This window comes from Python bivittatus, unplaced genomic scaffold (genome assembly GCF_059951505.1).
Source record: "Python bivittatus isolate LINGU-HERP-01145 unplaced genomic scaffold, Pbiv_v1 ctg000180_np1212, whole genome shotgun sequence".
In the NCBI taxonomy this organism is placed as follows: domain Eukaryota; kingdom Metazoa; phylum Chordata; class Lepidosauria; order Squamata; family Pythonidae; genus Python; species Python bivittatus.
Window position 1 is genome coordinate 5,642,270 of NW_028277047.1, and position 16,448 is coordinate 5,658,717.

The 16,448-nt window shown below is 47.2% G+C and overlaps 1 protein-coding gene across 2 annotated transcripts; it reads right to left on the reverse strand.

The window, feature by feature from the left end:
- Window positions 1-1,406: 1,406 nt before the first annotated feature.
- On the reverse strand, window positions 1,407-13,679 carry LOC103051678 (solute carrier family 22 member 6-A-like). Of its 2 annotated transcripts, XM_007438497.3 has the most exons (10): window positions 13,109-13,679; window positions 11,906-12,009; window positions 11,452-11,606; window positions 10,267-10,435; window positions 9,004-9,127; window positions 8,006-8,121; window positions 6,857-7,071; window positions 6,297-6,405; window positions 4,616-4,819; window positions 1,407-3,374 (listed from the first exon to the last, which is right to left on the reverse strand). In XM_007438497.3, exons 1-10 carry the CDS (start codon window positions 13,511-13,513, stop codon window positions 3,290-3,292), a joined length of 1,686 nt encoding a protein of 561 aa, XP_007438559.2. In that variant the 5' UTR covers window positions 13,514-13,679; the 3' UTR covers window positions 1,407-3,289. The 2 variants fall into 2 exon arrangements, with proteins under 2 accessions (XP_007438559.2, XP_087993542.1); XM_088137416.1 differs by lacking the exon at window positions 1,407-3,374 and having other exon boundaries at window positions 4,612-4,819.
- Between the last annotated feature and the right edge of the window lie 2,769 nt (window positions 13,680-16,448).

The following is a 16,448-nucleotide window of genomic DNA, read 5'->3' on the forward strand; positions in this document are numbered from 1 at the left end:
TGGATGTGGGCTGACGTGGATCACTTTTGTGCAAGCTTTGTTTTAAAAGCTCGATCACTTTGAACTTAAGAAACTCACACCTGGTTCAGTCACTGGGTTCCATGTGGATGGCAAAATGTAGCGATTGCTATCGATCCAACTGTTCGATTATCAGGAGATCCAACTATTAGATCGCCGAGAACGACTGCAACGGATCCAACTCTTAGAAGCGGGACAGGGCTGATCCCCCCACCAAACCTATGGCTTTACTTCCCGAAAGTCCCCGATGAGATTGTCAAGGTCATCGTTCCCGTGCGAAGGACCCCCTGGTGACAGTTTGGCCAGACCTTGGAAAGCTTAGGCGAACCGTGATTAAAATCAACTTTCTCCCAACGAAGAGGCCACCCTTCGGTGTTATATAATTCCATTGTTTGTGCAATGAGAGCCAAGTTCAGTCCGTGGGCACGGATGGAAAAAAAATCTGAAAATAACCTTTGACTTGGAATTCTTTAGATCTGCTGTCCCCGGAATAACCACTAACATCAGCAGAAGCAAAGGCAGGAGGAGCGGATCAGGGTGAGAATATGTAACGTTCATAAGTGTGAATGTGTTCTCTGATGTATCCCGCTTGGCACCCCCAAAAACGTTGTGCCGGACTCAGTAAGGTAGTGAGACCAAAGATTTGGTGACATAGAAGCCACATCAAGCTCCCCCCTGCCCCAATAAGGACTAGAAACTTGCTTTACATTTACATTTAGGAGAGAGGCTTTCTCAACCTTGGGAACTTTAAGATGAGTGGGGTTCAACTCCCAGAATTCCCCAGCTAGAATCTGGGCAGGACGGTTAAGGTATGTACACACACTGACACGTGCACACACAAAGGTGCGAGGTTCAGGGGAAAACTCACTGAGCTTATCAGGCAGGGCACATGCAATCCTGCTTCACAGCGGACCTGGTTCGGCGTGTTGTGTGAATCCTGCTGTCGTGTTCCAGGTCAGCAAGATCAATTTCTGCCCCACAGCCCCTTCGCTTCTCCCTCTAGGAGTGTGTGTGAGTGTGATCCTCTGCTTAGAGTGGTGTTTCTCAACCTCAGCCACTTTAAGCTGTGTGGACTTCATCTCCCAGAATTCCCCAGCTAGCCTGGGGAATTCTGGGAATTGAAGTCCACCCATCTTAAAATTCTCAAGGTTGACAAACACTGGGCTATCATTTAGCAACAGAAATCTGCTCAGCTTGCAGGAGAAAAATCCTGCCTGTTTTCAGTCTGTGGCTGAGATTTTCCCCCCGACTCTTTCCTAAAACTTTAAAACCCAATTTGGAAGACTTTGCATGTTCAAATAGCTGCAGCAAACCCGACAAGCAACATCAGGGCCCACTTCCAACGAACCAGAGAGGCGCGTTTTTCACCAAACGATGCAAGAACAACCTCTGGAGTCCTCTGCCCGTTGAGGACTAATAAATTTATTAAGGCATCCTCTGTCAGCCGTTGTGCACAAACACATACACACACAGAGAAAACTGTAAACGCTGGTGCCCAGTGGCAGCAAAGAAGTGCAAAAAAGGAGGGGGAAAAAAAGTACAGGCTGCTTTTTTTTAAATATATGCAACATTCAAAAGCAGGCAGCACGAACGCCGTGCCCGTTCGAAGCAGCGGTTGTTGGCCGACTCCCCAGCTGTGCTTTGCTGATTTTTTTTTTTATGTATAATTTTTATTCAAACTTTTAAAAAGAAGGATAAAAAAAAGGATATAAAGTAAGGAAGAAAAAAGAAAAAGAAAGGACTCAAAGAGAAAGCTAAAAGGACAAGAAAGGGAAAAAACAAAGGAAAAGAAAAATAGAAAAGAAAGGAAAAAAGGTAACTTCTGATCTTTTTCGCAGCAGTTATGAGTACAATTACAGTGGTACCTCTACTTACGACCTTAATCCGTTCCGTGACTCTGATCGCAAGTCGAGTTGGTCGCAAGTCGAAGTAAATTTTCCCATAAGGTTCAATGTAATTACCGTTAATCCGTTCCGGCGTCCGCAGACCACGCGGCAGGGTGGAAAAATGGCCGCGGACCATGTGTCAGGGGCGGGAAAATGGCCACGGACCACGTGGAACAGGCGGAAAATGGCCGCAGACCATGTGGAACGGGCGGAAAATGGCCACGCATCCGGTTCGTAAGTCGAGGGGAGTTCGTAAGTAGAGGTAAATTTTGGGGGCCGGAGCTGGTCGTATCTTGAAAAATTCGTAAGTAGGGGCGTTCGTAAGTAGAGGTACCACTGTATATTTTAACCTCTTTCTCTAAAGTTACATCCTGACTCTCTTCTTTCTACAATCTATCCTCTCTAATCATCCAAGCCATAAATCTCAAGTTCTTTTTTTTTTTTCACGTTTACGCAGAAAGTCCATATGGAGTTTCCAGTCACCGATTGTGCTTTGTCGATCTAACCCTTGTCTTGCTTCAGGCCAACCCAATATGCAGATTGGCTGAATTCACACAAACGCTGGACCAGGTCAGGGGAAGACCGACCGAGCTCCGCTGCTCCGCTCAGCTAGTTGAACTAACTGTGTCCGTCTGTGCGCACGTGGGGCTTAGCTCCGTGGGCAAAACCAGCCCATTGGGTTCATTTACGGTTCACTGGATTGTGTAACCCCATAACCGAGTGTATTCTGTGGACCCAGCCATTTTGTAACCCTGGCTGGGATCTAAGAAAAGAAAAGTGACTATCTTTGTCATAGAAGCAACGTAAACATGAGCAGCAACATTCGCTCGTCTGGGACAGCCGACAAGTTCACATTTTATGCCCTTGGACCTGTACGAAATTGATCCCCGCAAAGAAGTTGTGTCAGTGACGAAGGCGTATCACAGCACCTCCGCCTGTCTTCTGCGTGCACAGCCAGGAATTTCTGGAGAAGGCATTCGTGTGTCTTATGATACAGACAACGGGCCTCATTTTGCAGGTGTCCTCTCGGAAGACCTGGATAGTTTGAGTCTCGTTTACATGGGAAGAATCGAAAAAGGGACAGCAGAAGGATACCCCTTTGTCGTTAGCAGATGCCGGACCATAGTTCCAGACAGCCCCACTAGCCAAGTCTTCTCCACCAGCATGAAACAGATTGCGTTTCTATGCCATGTTTGGCCTTTCTGCAGCTTCGTTCACAGATGTGAGTTTCATGCCAAACCCATGTCTTCCTTCAGATGTTTCTTTTTTGGTGAGCTCTGGTTAGCAGCCCGAGTTTGAGAAGTCCCAGAAGAACAGTGTCTAGCCCTGGGGATGGGGAATAGCGTGCGGTGATGGTGGGGAGCGAGGCGGTCTGATTTCGCCCCTTAGCGTTCGTCTTTGAGGTACTCTGATTTGATTGAGGGCAGGAGGACCTTCATTTGCAGCTCATCTTCTTCGTTGGGTCTTGACCTTTAGGAGAAAGGGTTGGAGAAAGATCATCCATATGATGGGTCAACAAATCATCTCACAGGAAGCAACCAAGCTGAAGCTTACATGGACAGAGAAACCCAGACCACACCTTGGTACTAAGTTAGATCAACTATATCTCCCAGTGATGGGGTCTGAAGGCCAACACATCTGGATGGGCCAACACATCTAGATGGAGAAGACTTCTCTAGTCCATTATTCACCCACTAGATTTTTCTAGGAAGCCAAACAGGCCTGCCACAGATACAATAGCCCTGTACTGTTGTTCCCAGACATAGGCTTAGAAATAAACTGTCTTTGTCCATGAATGTCCTTTGCAGCTCTAGCCAGAGTTTAAATGGATGCTGGGGAGTAGATTCAGATTAGATACTGGGAGACATTTCCTGGTGGCAAGAGTTGTTCACCAGCAGAATAGGCTGCCTCAGGAAGCGGTGTGTCCCCTTCACTGGAGGTCTTCAAGGAGAGGTTGGAAATGCTTCAGCAGATTCTGTACCCAGCAGGGGTTGAACTAGGGGACCTCTGAGATCCCTTCCTGATCTTTTGTTCTGTGATCAACCTAAGCCAGCATTCCATTCATGATAGTCCCCAGTTGGATGCCTTGGGTTACATATGGGGTGTGAAAGATGCTGTTTGTCAGGAAGGAAGGGAGGAAGGGAGGAAGGAAGGAAGGAAGGAAGGAAGGAAGGAAGGAAGGAAGGAAGGAAGGAAGGAAGGAAGGAAGGAAGGGGGGAAGGGGGGAAGGGGGGAAGGAAGGAAGGAAGGGAGGAAGGGGAAGGGGAAGGGGAAGGGGAAGGGGAAGGGGAAGGGGAAGGGGAAGGGAAACAGGGTGAGGAAGGAAGGGAGGGAGGAGCTCTAGGGCAAGGATGGTTCACCAATTCTCCCAAGTGTTCACACAGCCCCATTTTGCTGCTCAAGGGCCCCTCTCCAAAAGCCAACAGCGTGATGGTGGCCTTGACGTTTTGCGACAGGGTAGAGCTGAAAACTCTGTTGTAAGTCATTACGTGCCCTTTCTTTGGTTTGAAAAGCAAGGAGAAACTCTCAAGGACCCTCCCCAAAAAATCTTGGCAAAGAAAAGAAACCCCCCAGCCTGGCCCCCATCCCTGATGTAACCACTGCCCATTTTGCCTCTCCCCAAAGGCACCCCCTCCTATCTAGGGAGCCCCAACCCTTTCTTGCATCTCAGCGGAGCCTCCCCACGACCAGGGAGACAGGTCAGGACTCACCGTCTTTCGACTTGTTCGATCGTCTCCGGCAACGGGACGTTCCGGGTCTCCGGGAGAAAGCAGGTGACGATGCCAGAAATGATGGGGGCTGCTCCGTAGATGATCAGGGGCAGCGGTGGGAAGAATTCTCCGCTCATTCTCACCAACGGGGCGGTCATGCTACCCACCCGAGCCATGGTTCCTCCCAGGCCCATTCCGGATTGCCTGTGGGTGAGAAAGGACATCGAAAGCCTTGTTGGTAGGATGAATCAGGGCCAGCTGCTTTTAGAAGAGCCTTTTCCAGCACCTTCGGAGGGGATCAGGTGTAGTCAGGTCAAAAAAGTCAAGATGGTGGCCCTGACTGTGCAGTCAAAGCTTTGCCCTGCTTTTAGGTGTGGCGTGTAAGTGTGCAACACTCATAAAAAGGGGGTAGGGCTTCAATCACCACCATCTTGACCTTTTTGACCACCCGGTGGATGGTGCTGTCAGTGATTCTTTTCCAAGCATATTTCTGAACCAGGTGAAGGAAGATGCTGATTTCTGGAGAGGAAAGGAAGGATGTTGCGAAAATTCAAGCAAGTCATTTTGTTTCAAGTTAGAACCCAAATATCTCCGTTAAAAGTGGAGACTCTCCGATTCTTTTTCTAAGCCCCGTCTGATAAAACAGCACAGAGGAAGGTCTCTTCACCGATAACAAGGAAGTTTGCAAAACCAGCGCCTTTTATGGGGTGAGACGGTCGATATACAATGGTTTGGTTTACCCACTGAATCTAACATGGTCACCACAATAGTTCCTTTTCTCAGTTTGCATGACACGTTATGTCACGGAAATTTAATTCAGGTCCAGAGTTTATGCCTCTGTTTGGTCCTTGAGTGATCTGGAAGAGCGTGTTGTGCGAACGTGCTCGCTAAGTGCGCAATACGGTGGTACATGATAGAATATTCTTACTCACATAAGGGAAGCACTGAAGATGTGACCTGGCCGGGTAACGAAATGTTTGCAAGAAAACAACCAAGCTCAGAGAACCCCAAGAATATTCTTAAAAACCCACAAAACTTAAACCCATTGGCGAACCACGTGCAAAAAAAGGGCCTGGTATAGAAACCACAGTTTAGAAGATGGTGCTGAAATGACAACCGAGGGAGCCGTCTCCAGCATCGTTTTAATCTCACAACGACCCTGCAAGGTAGGCTAAACTGAGCGCAACGTCACTTCCTCGATTTGTCCTTACAACGTCTCTGTGAGGTAGTTTAGGCAGAGCGACAAGTTTATAAAATCCCCCCACAAGTTCCGCACGGCTTTAGCAGGGATTTGGAAAAGGAGCTAACCCGTCGATCGCCCAACCTGTTGAACTCTCTCTTCCCTTCCTCTTTGAACCAGCGGCTTACCGACAGGCCGATTCCTGTGATCTGCTCGTTCCCATTTCTGCGTTTGCCCAATACACGTTTGGAAATGAACCAACTAAAGTGTAAACTGAACCCGGGTCCCCTCGGCTGCGTGAAAACGCAGCCCACGGCGGATAAAACAGACGAAGAACCCTTTAAAATTTAAATTGTTTTAAATTAAATTTTTTAAATTTAATTTTAGAAAGGGGAAAAGACAGGATCTGCAAATCATTCCTAAGTCAACACAAGCTCTCTTGGTCTTAAAATCAACACCCTGGGGTGGCAGAAAGGATTTGCACACTTTGGCTTCACTCACCTGATCACGGTCGGGAAAAGTTCTCCCGAAAAAATGTAGGCGCAATTGAACGAAGCGGCCAGAGAGCCTTTACCAATTACGGCAAAAATCATCCTCAGGTTGCTGAGACCTAGGGAGACCAGAAACTCACCAGTCAGGGACAAATTTATATTTCGCTTTCAGGGAAGATCTTTTTATTAGTAGTATTATTCTAGTTGGTTGCACAGCCTGCCAAATGTTTAGACTGGATTTGGCATTTTTATCCACCTATCGAGTCCTTCCCAAGGACCTGGAATAATGATAATGATATTGATAATTATATTGATAATATTATATTAATATTATATTAATATTATCAATATTATTATATTGTATTGTATTAATTATAATATTATCAATAATATTAATATATTGTATTATGATAATAATAATTATTGATAATAGTAATAATTTATTGCTTTTTAATTAATAACAAAAAAGAAATAGAAAAACAAATCACAAAAATAATAATAATACACTATCAGTGAAAGAGCAGACAGGCAGAATGCCATGCTCCGGTCTACTCCTGGTGGGACCCTTACCTTGAGGAACAAAGATGTTGGCCAAGATACACACTCCAGCCAAGATGAGCGAAAGGGCCTGGGAGAACCGCCGGCCCACATACATGATGGTCAGGACGGAGATGAACTTGGCAGGGATGTCGACGGCCCCAAAGACCAGCTGGGTCAGGTAGATGTTGAAGTTGAAGTTCTGCAAGTCCATGGCCAGCCCATAATAAGCGAAGCTGGTGGCAAACCTACAAGGGGAGGAGAGCATCAGAAAGCTTGGACCCCAAAAGGCCCTTTTTTTCTGAGAACATCTGGACCCCCTTGGCCCTACAGATCCTGATGCAAGTTTTCGCCCCGCCTCCCCTCCCATTTTCCCAGGATAATCCCACCCATGGGGCTGAGCAAAAGAGGGGACCGCCTTCCTGCCCTTTTAGGGGGGCACCTCAGCACCTTTTTTAGAAGGCTAGGAGGGGGGGGATTGCTGAGAGTGGGAGGAAGTGGGGGATGTGTGGCTTCCGTGGGGAGGCTTTAAAATAAAGTTTCTAGTCCTCATCGGTTTGAAACAAAGCTCCTAGATCTCCTGGTCCTGATTTAAACAGGAGCTTAGAAGCTCATATGAGAACTTCTCCACGAGTCCTAGGTCACCATGGACAACCCTGACTGGTCTCCAGGTTTTTTGGCAGTATTCCTGGCCCAAAACTAGGACTTCTCCTTTTAGGTGAATTCTTGCTTTTCTTCTGCTTTTCTTCCTCGTTTCTTCTCTGCCTTTCTAACCCCCCTCCAAATCCACATTTACTACCTTGGTGCTGAAAATAAAACGTGGAATCACAGGGTTGGAGGTCATCTAGTCGAGCCCCCTGCTCCGCGGGGAACCCACGACAGCCTCTCCAGCAGAGAACCACCCAACCTTAGTTTGAAGACTCCCAGCGAAAGGGAGATCGCCATTCCAGGTGGCGGCCCGTTCCGCCGGCTGGCAGCTCGAACCATTCGGGATTCTTCCAGAGGTCGAGTTCTCCCATCCCCACCAAACGAGGAGGCTCAGACGTCCAGCCGGTGGCCAGGGAGAAGAGGCTGGCCTTCCCACCCCTCTTTGCTCCCCTTTGAACCACATTCGAGGGGAAAGAAACCGCAGATCCAGGGGGAAAAAAAAGAAGCAGGGAGCCGGGAAGGAAAACCACTTACCAAACCAAGCTCACGCCGCAGGAGATCTTGCGCATGGCAGGCGTCCGCCCCAGATCGCCCATGTTGTGACTGGATTTTGTGGAAGACAGCTCCGTCTGCATGCTGGCTTTCAAAACCTGCGGAGAAGGAGAGGGCGGCCTGGATGGGTCGGTGCACACTGAGCGGAGCAAGGCATAAGGTCTGACCCAGCCCTGAACGAGCAAAGAGAACCGGGAAGCACCTTTGGGGTTCTCGGTTCTTTGCAATGGGAATGGGCAAATCGTTCATCCCAAAGGATGTTACCCTTGTGCCACGACATTTTTTAGCTCTTCGAGGCAGGTGGGGGAACCTTCAGCCGGGCTCAGGAGAGCTGAGCCCAAAAGAAGTGCCTGGCTTGAGGTGGCGATGTCTGAGTGTGCCAGGGCAGTGAAGATGGTTTGCACACTAGAAAAGCAGCATCCTTTGCTAACGGCACCGAAGAGCCACTTTTGACATCTCTGCCCTTCCTGGTACCGCACGGAAGGGCCAGTTCTGCTAGGAATTCATAACCCAGCCTTCAAGCGCCTTTGAAAATCATTTTTACAGGTAGTCCTCGCTTAATGACCACAATAGGGACCAGAAAATTGGTTGTTAAGCGGGGCGGCTGTTAAGCGAATCAGACCTGATTTTGCGACCTTTTTTGCTGTGATCTTTAAGTGAATCACCATGGTCGTTAAGCAAAGCAAGGGGTTGCTACGCAAATCCAACTTCCTCCATCGACTTTGCTCGTTGGAAGCCCCCAGGGAAGGTCACAAATGGTGATCCTGTGACCCCAAGACGCGTAACTGTCGTAAATGCGAGCTGGTTGCCAAGTGCCCAGATCATGATCGCATGGCAGTCGTAACTTTGAGCACCAGTCGTAAGTCACTTTTTTTTAGCACTGTTGTAACTTTGAACGGTCACTTAACGAATGGTTGTTAAACGAGGACTACCTGTATCGTATTTTGCAAAAGTGGCTCAGGTTGAATTAGGCCTCATACCTCGACGCTAAGTTTATTGCCTTCTTCCTTCTTCCCGTTTATCCAGGCTGCCTTCTTCAGCCCCTTCACCGCCTTCTCCTGCTTGCCCGAAATGGCCAGCCAGCGGGCGGACTCGACGAAAAACCTGCAAGAGACCGAGAACATGATTTCTGCAGCTCTCTGACAGCCCTGAGACCTAGTGGTTAGAGCTGAGCCTTGGAAGAAGAGACAGAATTGAAGATCGAGTGAAAGGAGCCCCAGATTGAAGGCAGTGAACCCGGAGGTGGGCATTCAAAACCAGTTTCTGGGGGGAGAAGCAACCAGGGACCCTTAAAACTCCCTGAAAATCTGGCTTTTTCCCCAGGCCTTGGGTTGGCGGGGTGCTGAGGCCCTTATAAGGTTTTATGGTTAGCAGAAATGTGGGTTTTTTAATGGACGCACAATGTCCTTTCCCTGTCTTTTTCTTGCTCGTATTATTTTTAATGATATATGCCACCCAGCATCATGTGAGTCGGGTAGCTTTCTCCTTTTAAAAAAAAGAAAAAATAAAAGAATAAAGTAAAATATAAAGAATAAAAGAATAAAATAAAACTTAAAAAATAAAGTACAGAATAAAGCTAAAATAAGAAAATAATAAAAGATAAATCATATGAATAATAAAAGAAAATTTAAAAAGAAAATAAAGCAAGATCAAATAAACTATAAACTATGTAGTTTACAGTTTATCTGACCTTGCTTTTATTTTGATAAAAGAATGAAATAAAACTTAAACAATAAAATACAAAGAACCAAGAATGAAATCAAAATAAAATTTAAACAAGAGAATAAAAAGTCAAGCTAAAATAACAAAGTAATCAAATATAATATAAATAATAAAAGAAAGATTATAAATAAAGCAAGACAAAAGAATCAAATCAAATCAAATATAAAGTATCAAATAAAGGCAAAACTGCTCAGAGGCGCTCTTGAACGAGAAGGGCAGCGATTAACTTTGAAATGTAAGTAAATAAATAAATAAAATAAAAAGGGATAAATAATATAAATCAGTGTTGTCCAAACTTGGCCACTTTAAGATGAGTGGACTTCAACTCCCAGAATTCCCCAGCCAGCCAGCTGGCTGGCTGGGGAATTCTGGGAGTTGAAGTCCACTCATCTTAAAGTGGCCAAGTTTGGACAACACTGATATAAATCATGGAAAGAGTCAGACGGAAAAGAATTTCACCTGAGCAAAAACTACTTCGCCAAAGAGCTCGGCGAAAGCCTTTCGGGGACCTGCCCACCTACCAGGAGTAGAGGAAGAAGACGAAGTAAGGGAGGGAGACGGCCAGCTGGAGCCAACGCCAGTCACGGATGAGATAAGCCACCCCGGCCAGGATGAACTGCCCAGTCGTGTAGCTGTAGCCGTTGATCGTCCCCACGATGGCCCGGTATTTGCTGGGGATCCACTCCATGCCTGGCCAGGAGACAAGATACGGTGATGGGCCGGGCAGGGGCATCCACCGGCATGTCAAAAAAGTCAAGATGGGAGCCACCCCCATGCCATCCAAGCCCTGCTCGTTGGTCACACGGGCACAGGCAAAGCAGGGCTTGGATGGAGCCAGCCGGGCTCCCCTCTTGAGGGGTGTGCCCTAGCTGGAGGGGTCCGCTCACTTTGCAATGCCCACCCCAGCTCCCTGCCTTGACCCAGAGCGGTTGACTTCACTTTTGAGTTGATTAAATGAAACGCGAGTTGATTCAGTGGGCGCTGCCCTGAGTCACAGAGCTCTTCCGGTGGGTGGGAGGAGCAACTAGGCCAGTGTTTCTCAATCTTGAAAAGGGATGGACTTCAACTCCCAGAATTTTTCAAGCAGCGTGCCACGGGCTGGCTTCTAGCATGGCACGCGATTTTTGCCTTCCATTCATTTCCTTTTCAATTTTTTTTGCATGCTGTATATTCTGTACGATCCCTAGATTCACTACAGGGCAGATATTTTTAAAGAATTGCATCCCCTCGAACCATGTCTTACACCTTTCAAAATACATACATACGTATATATATATATATATATATATGCATTTTATATTTGAAAGTATATTTATATATATTTGAAAACCACAGCTCTAAATCACTGTTCAGCAACCTTTTTAGGGTCAGATGGACGCAGTATGTTTAAGCCGCTCTGTGGCACCCTGAATTTGACCAACCTGAACCCCAGTTTTTTTTTTTAGGGGGTACTACCTTTTCTGCAAACAGGCCGTGTCCTTTTGGGCAGTTCCTGGCCTTCTGCAAAAGCCCCCCATTAATTTGACATATATAATTAATAATTTTCCGGCGTGCCACCGAACAACAGCCCCCTTTCATACTCTGCTGCGGGCCCCAAAAGGCTGAGAGCCACCGATTTAGAGAGTGAAATGGAAAACCCCTTCTGCAAAACAGAGCCGGGGTTTGGAAAAGTTGGCTGACAGGGAAGAGAGTCGCTCGAGACTCACAAAGAGAGACGGAATTGAGCGAAATGCCTGACATCGCCATCCCGCACAGGAACCGGAGGATGCAGTAAATGGTGAAATTGGGCGCGAAGGCCGTGCCAGCCCCGGCGGCCCCCATCTGCAGGTAACACCAAATGATCAGGGCTCTTCTGCCGAATCTGCAAGACACAGCAACAGACAGTCTGCAACCAGAGATATTTTTTCTTTTAAACGGAGATCAGGAGCGACTGGAAATCACTTTTCCAGACGGAGTTATTTTATTTCTGCTTCGGTGCTTCAAGGGGGCTAATGACATTTCTCCTCTCCCTGGCCAGCATCTACACCTGGCCTTGGGGTCGGGGAGCCGAGCTGCCCCAGAGTCCCTCGGGGAGCCTCCAGGGCCGAAGCTGGACTCGAATCTAGCCCCCTCCCCACTCCTAGTCCAGGACTCTAACCCCTACCCCACGCTGCCTCTCACCTGTCCGAGAGATTTCCGATCAGCAGCGATCCGATCAACACGCCGGCCATGTAAATGGACTGGGCCATTTGCCTCAGTGACCGAGATTCGCACACTAGATTCCACTGGAAAATAATTGGGGGGCGCAGGGAAGAGAAAAACCAAAGCCGTTGAGAATTTCTGCGGACCTCAGATCCCATCGATCTACGAGCTTGGATCCTTAAACCTCCTACCGTTTGTTTGGAAGGACCAAGTGGAAGAGTGTTTCTGGGCCTGTGCAGAGGGCAAGGATTGGCTCTGAAGTTCTGTGGCCTGAAGACCGAGAGCACACAATTGTGGCTTTCCACAATGTAAGGGGCTCTGCCTACCAGCGCGTCCTTTTCTGCTCACCTATGAGCCACTTAGAGCCACCAGCTCATCTCCAAAAAGCTTTAAAATACACCATATTTCATGGCTGAACAAATCACAGCAGTCAATCCATGGAGGGCTCAAAATGCAATTTTTAAAAAAGTTAAAATGTCTGAGTCAGATTTGATTCCTGGCCACTTCATGGATATAGTTTTCTTGACAATCATTCAACAATCCAAGGTTTGCTTTTTTAAATTTCCAGTCTAACCCCTGGCCCTGGGCTTTCCTGGTGGTGTCCCATCCAAATGCTCACCAGAATAACTCAGTTTAGTTTTTTGAGAAAAGGTAGGAGGCAATCTTTTCAAAACCCACCCTTTGTGAACTTTTAAAAGGAGATTGTGGAGCTGAAAAGGGGACAGAGAAAGACACCCCAAAATTGATTGGGGGGTGGGGTGGGGGCTGAAAGCTGTTACCTTACTAGGAATGACCAGAGTTGGGTGTCTGAGCTTGGAATCAAAATGGGCTGAGATCTTCAGGAATCAGGAAAATGCAGATTGAGAGAAATGATTCTTTCTCTTTCTCACAATCTTAGGTAATCCAGAGAAATTAAACCCAAGGAGATTCAGGTTGAGAGCATCTTAATGCTCCGATAAATGATGGAACTCACTGCCACCAGATACTGGCCGCCATCATTTCTTATCCCTCTTTGGTAGCATCCTGTAGCTTGAACATCTCAAGAGCTTAGAAGCTAATTTGCTTATCCCAACCCTTCGGGTGGAACATGTAGCCCAACCGCTCTAGAAGATGCCCGTCTGGGATACCTCAACCTTCTCGTCCCAAGAAAGCTCTAAAATCGAAAAACGGTTTCTTCCTCACCTCGCTGACGATCGTGTTGGTGAACAAGCTCCGGTCGTAGGTCCAGCCGTCCACACATGCTTCGGTGTCCAAGACGGTCTCGTTGCTGAGAGTCGCGTTCGAGTCCAGGAAGCGCCACTGCAGGGCCACGAAACGCCGGCATTTCTCGGCCTGTTGGTTCGGGCCCGTGGGGACGGCGATCCGGAGCAGCTGGTGAGCCCCCAGGTTTCGGACGGTGCTGTTGCCCTGGCGCGTGTCGTTGGAGGAGAGGCGGATCTGGCAGTGATGCTGAGGGATCCCGGCGGTGAAATTTTGCAGGAGGTTATGGCTGGCCAGCATCAAGAGCGGGATGGCCAAGAAGCTCACCAGCGTCCTTTGGAAACGCCCCATTCCTCCGACATTGTCCAAAACGTCAGCAAACGTCATGGTGTCCTCGCAGCACCGGATGAGAGAGGCGACAGTGGTGGGAAACGATCCACGAAAGGGCCAGGCTGACCCCCACGCGTGGAAATGGATAGATGGGCAGAAGGCTGGCCGGCTGCCTTGTGTCAGTCGAGATCTTCTGCACCCTGCAGCCCCCAATCTCCAGCTTTTCAAAGGAATACTCTTTCGGCCTTAGTCCTTTGGGTTAGGCCCACCTAGCTTTATATAAAATTTCAGCCACGTTAGTTAAAATGTTACTCCAAGGGAAATTTCCTACCCAACGTCACGGACTGCTAAAGATACTTAGGAGATGGGGCAAGAAACAAGTGAACCGGAAAATGAACTTTGCATTGCATCATTGGAGAGCAAGAGAAAAAATGGGGCGGCTTGAGACTCCCCTAAAATCGCCCTGTATTTTAACTCCAAGAAACCCCCATGGAGCAGCCCTCCGGGTCCCCCCCCCCAAGAAATATCCTTCCTATTTTGCACGCCAATTCCAGCTCCTCGTGGGAATATGTAGGTGCTTCCGCGGAGAAGTGGCTTTGACACAGATCATTAAAAACCTAGAATCATCATTTATTGCTCCTTATGGACTTTTTGCGTGAAACAGAAAAAAAATGATTGATGGTTTTGATGATTTGAAAAAAAAATAGGTTGTTGAAAAAATGAAAGGCATGTTGTAACCATAGAGGAGGAGGCAAATTTATACTTGACTGCTGTAAAGAAAATGGGAAACTTCGTCTTTCTATTCTCTTTCTTTTTTTTCCTGCATTTCGGCTTTGTCTTTCTTTTCTTCTCTTTTTTCCTCTCTTCTCCTTGTTCTACATTAGTTTTAGTTAGCCTTGATCTTTCTTTTTCAAATTTTAATATTCAGAAGAAATATTTTAATATATACTCCAGATGTTTTAAAAAATCTAGAATCGCGTTTCCTTCAACTCCCGTAAAACGACAGAACGCACACACACCTATACCTATCCATTCCCAACAGATTCCATCATGTTGGTTCTTCGTTGGGCAATTTTTGTTAAAAAATTAGTGTTTAAGGGGGTTACAAAGGCCTCTTTTCTCTCTTTCTCTGTCTCCTTTTGGGAGGCCTGCTAGAAAAATAATTTTTTTTCCCAGATTGAGGGATTTTAATGAGCTAGACAAGGGATGTTGGAGAGCACAGCTTTCATTATCATTCGTGCATTATCCTGGACACCTTTTTTTAATTTTCTAGGGCTGCAAAATTCCTGGCTGGGTTTGTAAGACACCCTGAACCTCATTGCTGAATTAACCCATTCTCTGGATTTGCACAGCCCCTCCTCTCCTGTCCATATTCCTCTAGTTGCCTTGACATTTTACTCCATTTTTAATCAATTCACTGACCCCCCTTGCTGGGGAAGCGGATCTAGTTAATTTCAGAACCTCTTAATCAATTTCACCGTGCAGTTTGAATTTAATTTCCCCCCTTTATGCAACTAACACAAGTGTTCAGCGCAGAGCATCCTCTGCTTAACAGTGATTTCACTGCCGTTTTGAAGCCTGATAGATTTCGCAGCTGCGGCCAATAAAAAAATAAAATAAAATCATGATCCTAATTATAAAATCTTCTGGGGAGGGAGAATGCATTTTCGAGGGAGGGGGGACGTCCAGAAGCTGGGTGGCAGAATGCCTTTGCATCTCCAAGTGAATCAATCATCACATGGAGGGGGTGTAATGTGGCTAAAATAATTCGTAAGTGCAGAATTGTTTTCAGAAAACTCAGCTTTCTGGTGGGAAAAGTCTGGAATGGTTTTCCATTTACTCCTGATCCTGGCTGTTCTGGAGCTCCGTTCCCACCCAAAGGTTCTTGATTTTCTCACTGATGAAATTGGAAGAAGTTTTGTTGGACAAGAGTAGACCAACTGGGTCTGGGTTGAACGTTTCCAGGCTGGCATTTCTCCCCTTGCAGGACAATCAATCCTTCCAGTCTGATATCAGCCCTGCCCTGCTCTGGAGGGTAATTGTGAACATTTGGGTGCGATCCCAATTCCACGGAACTGGTTGATCATTTGCTTTTTGGGCAATCGTGTGCAAAGGTCTGGTGCCCCTTCAGCGAGGTGGCACCCTGGCAACTGACAGTCAAAAAAGAAGATCAGCCAAGAGAGGGCAGGAAAAGATCCAAGAAGCGGGCAATGACCTCGGGCGCGGTGATGCTTCACCCAGCTGGCCCTCACTCCAACCCTTCAGCTGGTCAAGGGGAACGGGTGGCACTTCGGATCGGTGCTTCGGCCAGGGAGGAAAATCAAGAATCAGCGTTTCTCCTCCAGGTTTGGGAAGAGGGTGACTTGAGTGCATGGGAGAAGGCATGGGCTCCTCGAAGGTCAGGGCATCAGCCCTTCAAGGCAGACCAGACTGGGAAACCAAAGTTATGAATGCTAATGCGACTTTTCTTATAAGGTTGCAGTAACAGAATCCTGCATGTCAGAAAGTGCCTCCCTCCCTTTCTCTTTCCCATTTCCCGTTGTGTTCGTTTTCCAGAACAATTTTTTCCATTGCCATCTCTGGTCTTCTGATTTTCAGTTTTTTGTCAGACACCTTCACAGCATCCTCTGCATTTCCTATTCGTTTTCCCACGGCCTGAAGCCTCGGTCTGTCTGTTTCCCTCTTGGATATTGGACCGCAAATATTCCAATGTCCATCACAGACGCTAAAGTCTCCTCCCCACATTTCTTTCTCCTGTTGAATGCCAGTGGCCGGCTACTGGAACAGGGAGAAGGAATACCTTGAGGAATGGGAGGAAGAGCCGCTCCCAAGACAATGGTCAGATAAAAGGAACCTGAGTCCTGGGCTGGCGCATTCAGACTTGCAAGATTGATGTCAGCCCTTTGAGGTAGACCCAACTAGGCTAGTACTACTTTTATTATAAGGTTACAGTGACAGAATCTTGCATGTCTGAATGTGCTTCCCCCGCCTT

What these genes read in the sequence shown, in the direction of transcription:
- LOC103051678 (XM_007438497.3), bottom strand. Translation starts at nt 13,513, where the DNA reads ATGACGTTTGCTGACGTTTTGGACAATGTCGGAGGAATGGGGCGTTTC. An exon ending in CCAACACGATCGTCAGCGAG is followed by an intron (nt 12,010 to 13,108) that starts GTGAGGAAGAAA and finishes ATTATTTTCCAG; the next exon opens with TGGAATCTAGTGTGCGAATC. An exon ending in GTCTTCTTCCTCTACTCCTG is followed by an intron (nt 9,128 to 10,266) that starts GTAGGTGGGCAG and finishes GGTCTCTTGCAG; the next exon opens with GTTTTTCGTCGAGTCCGCCC.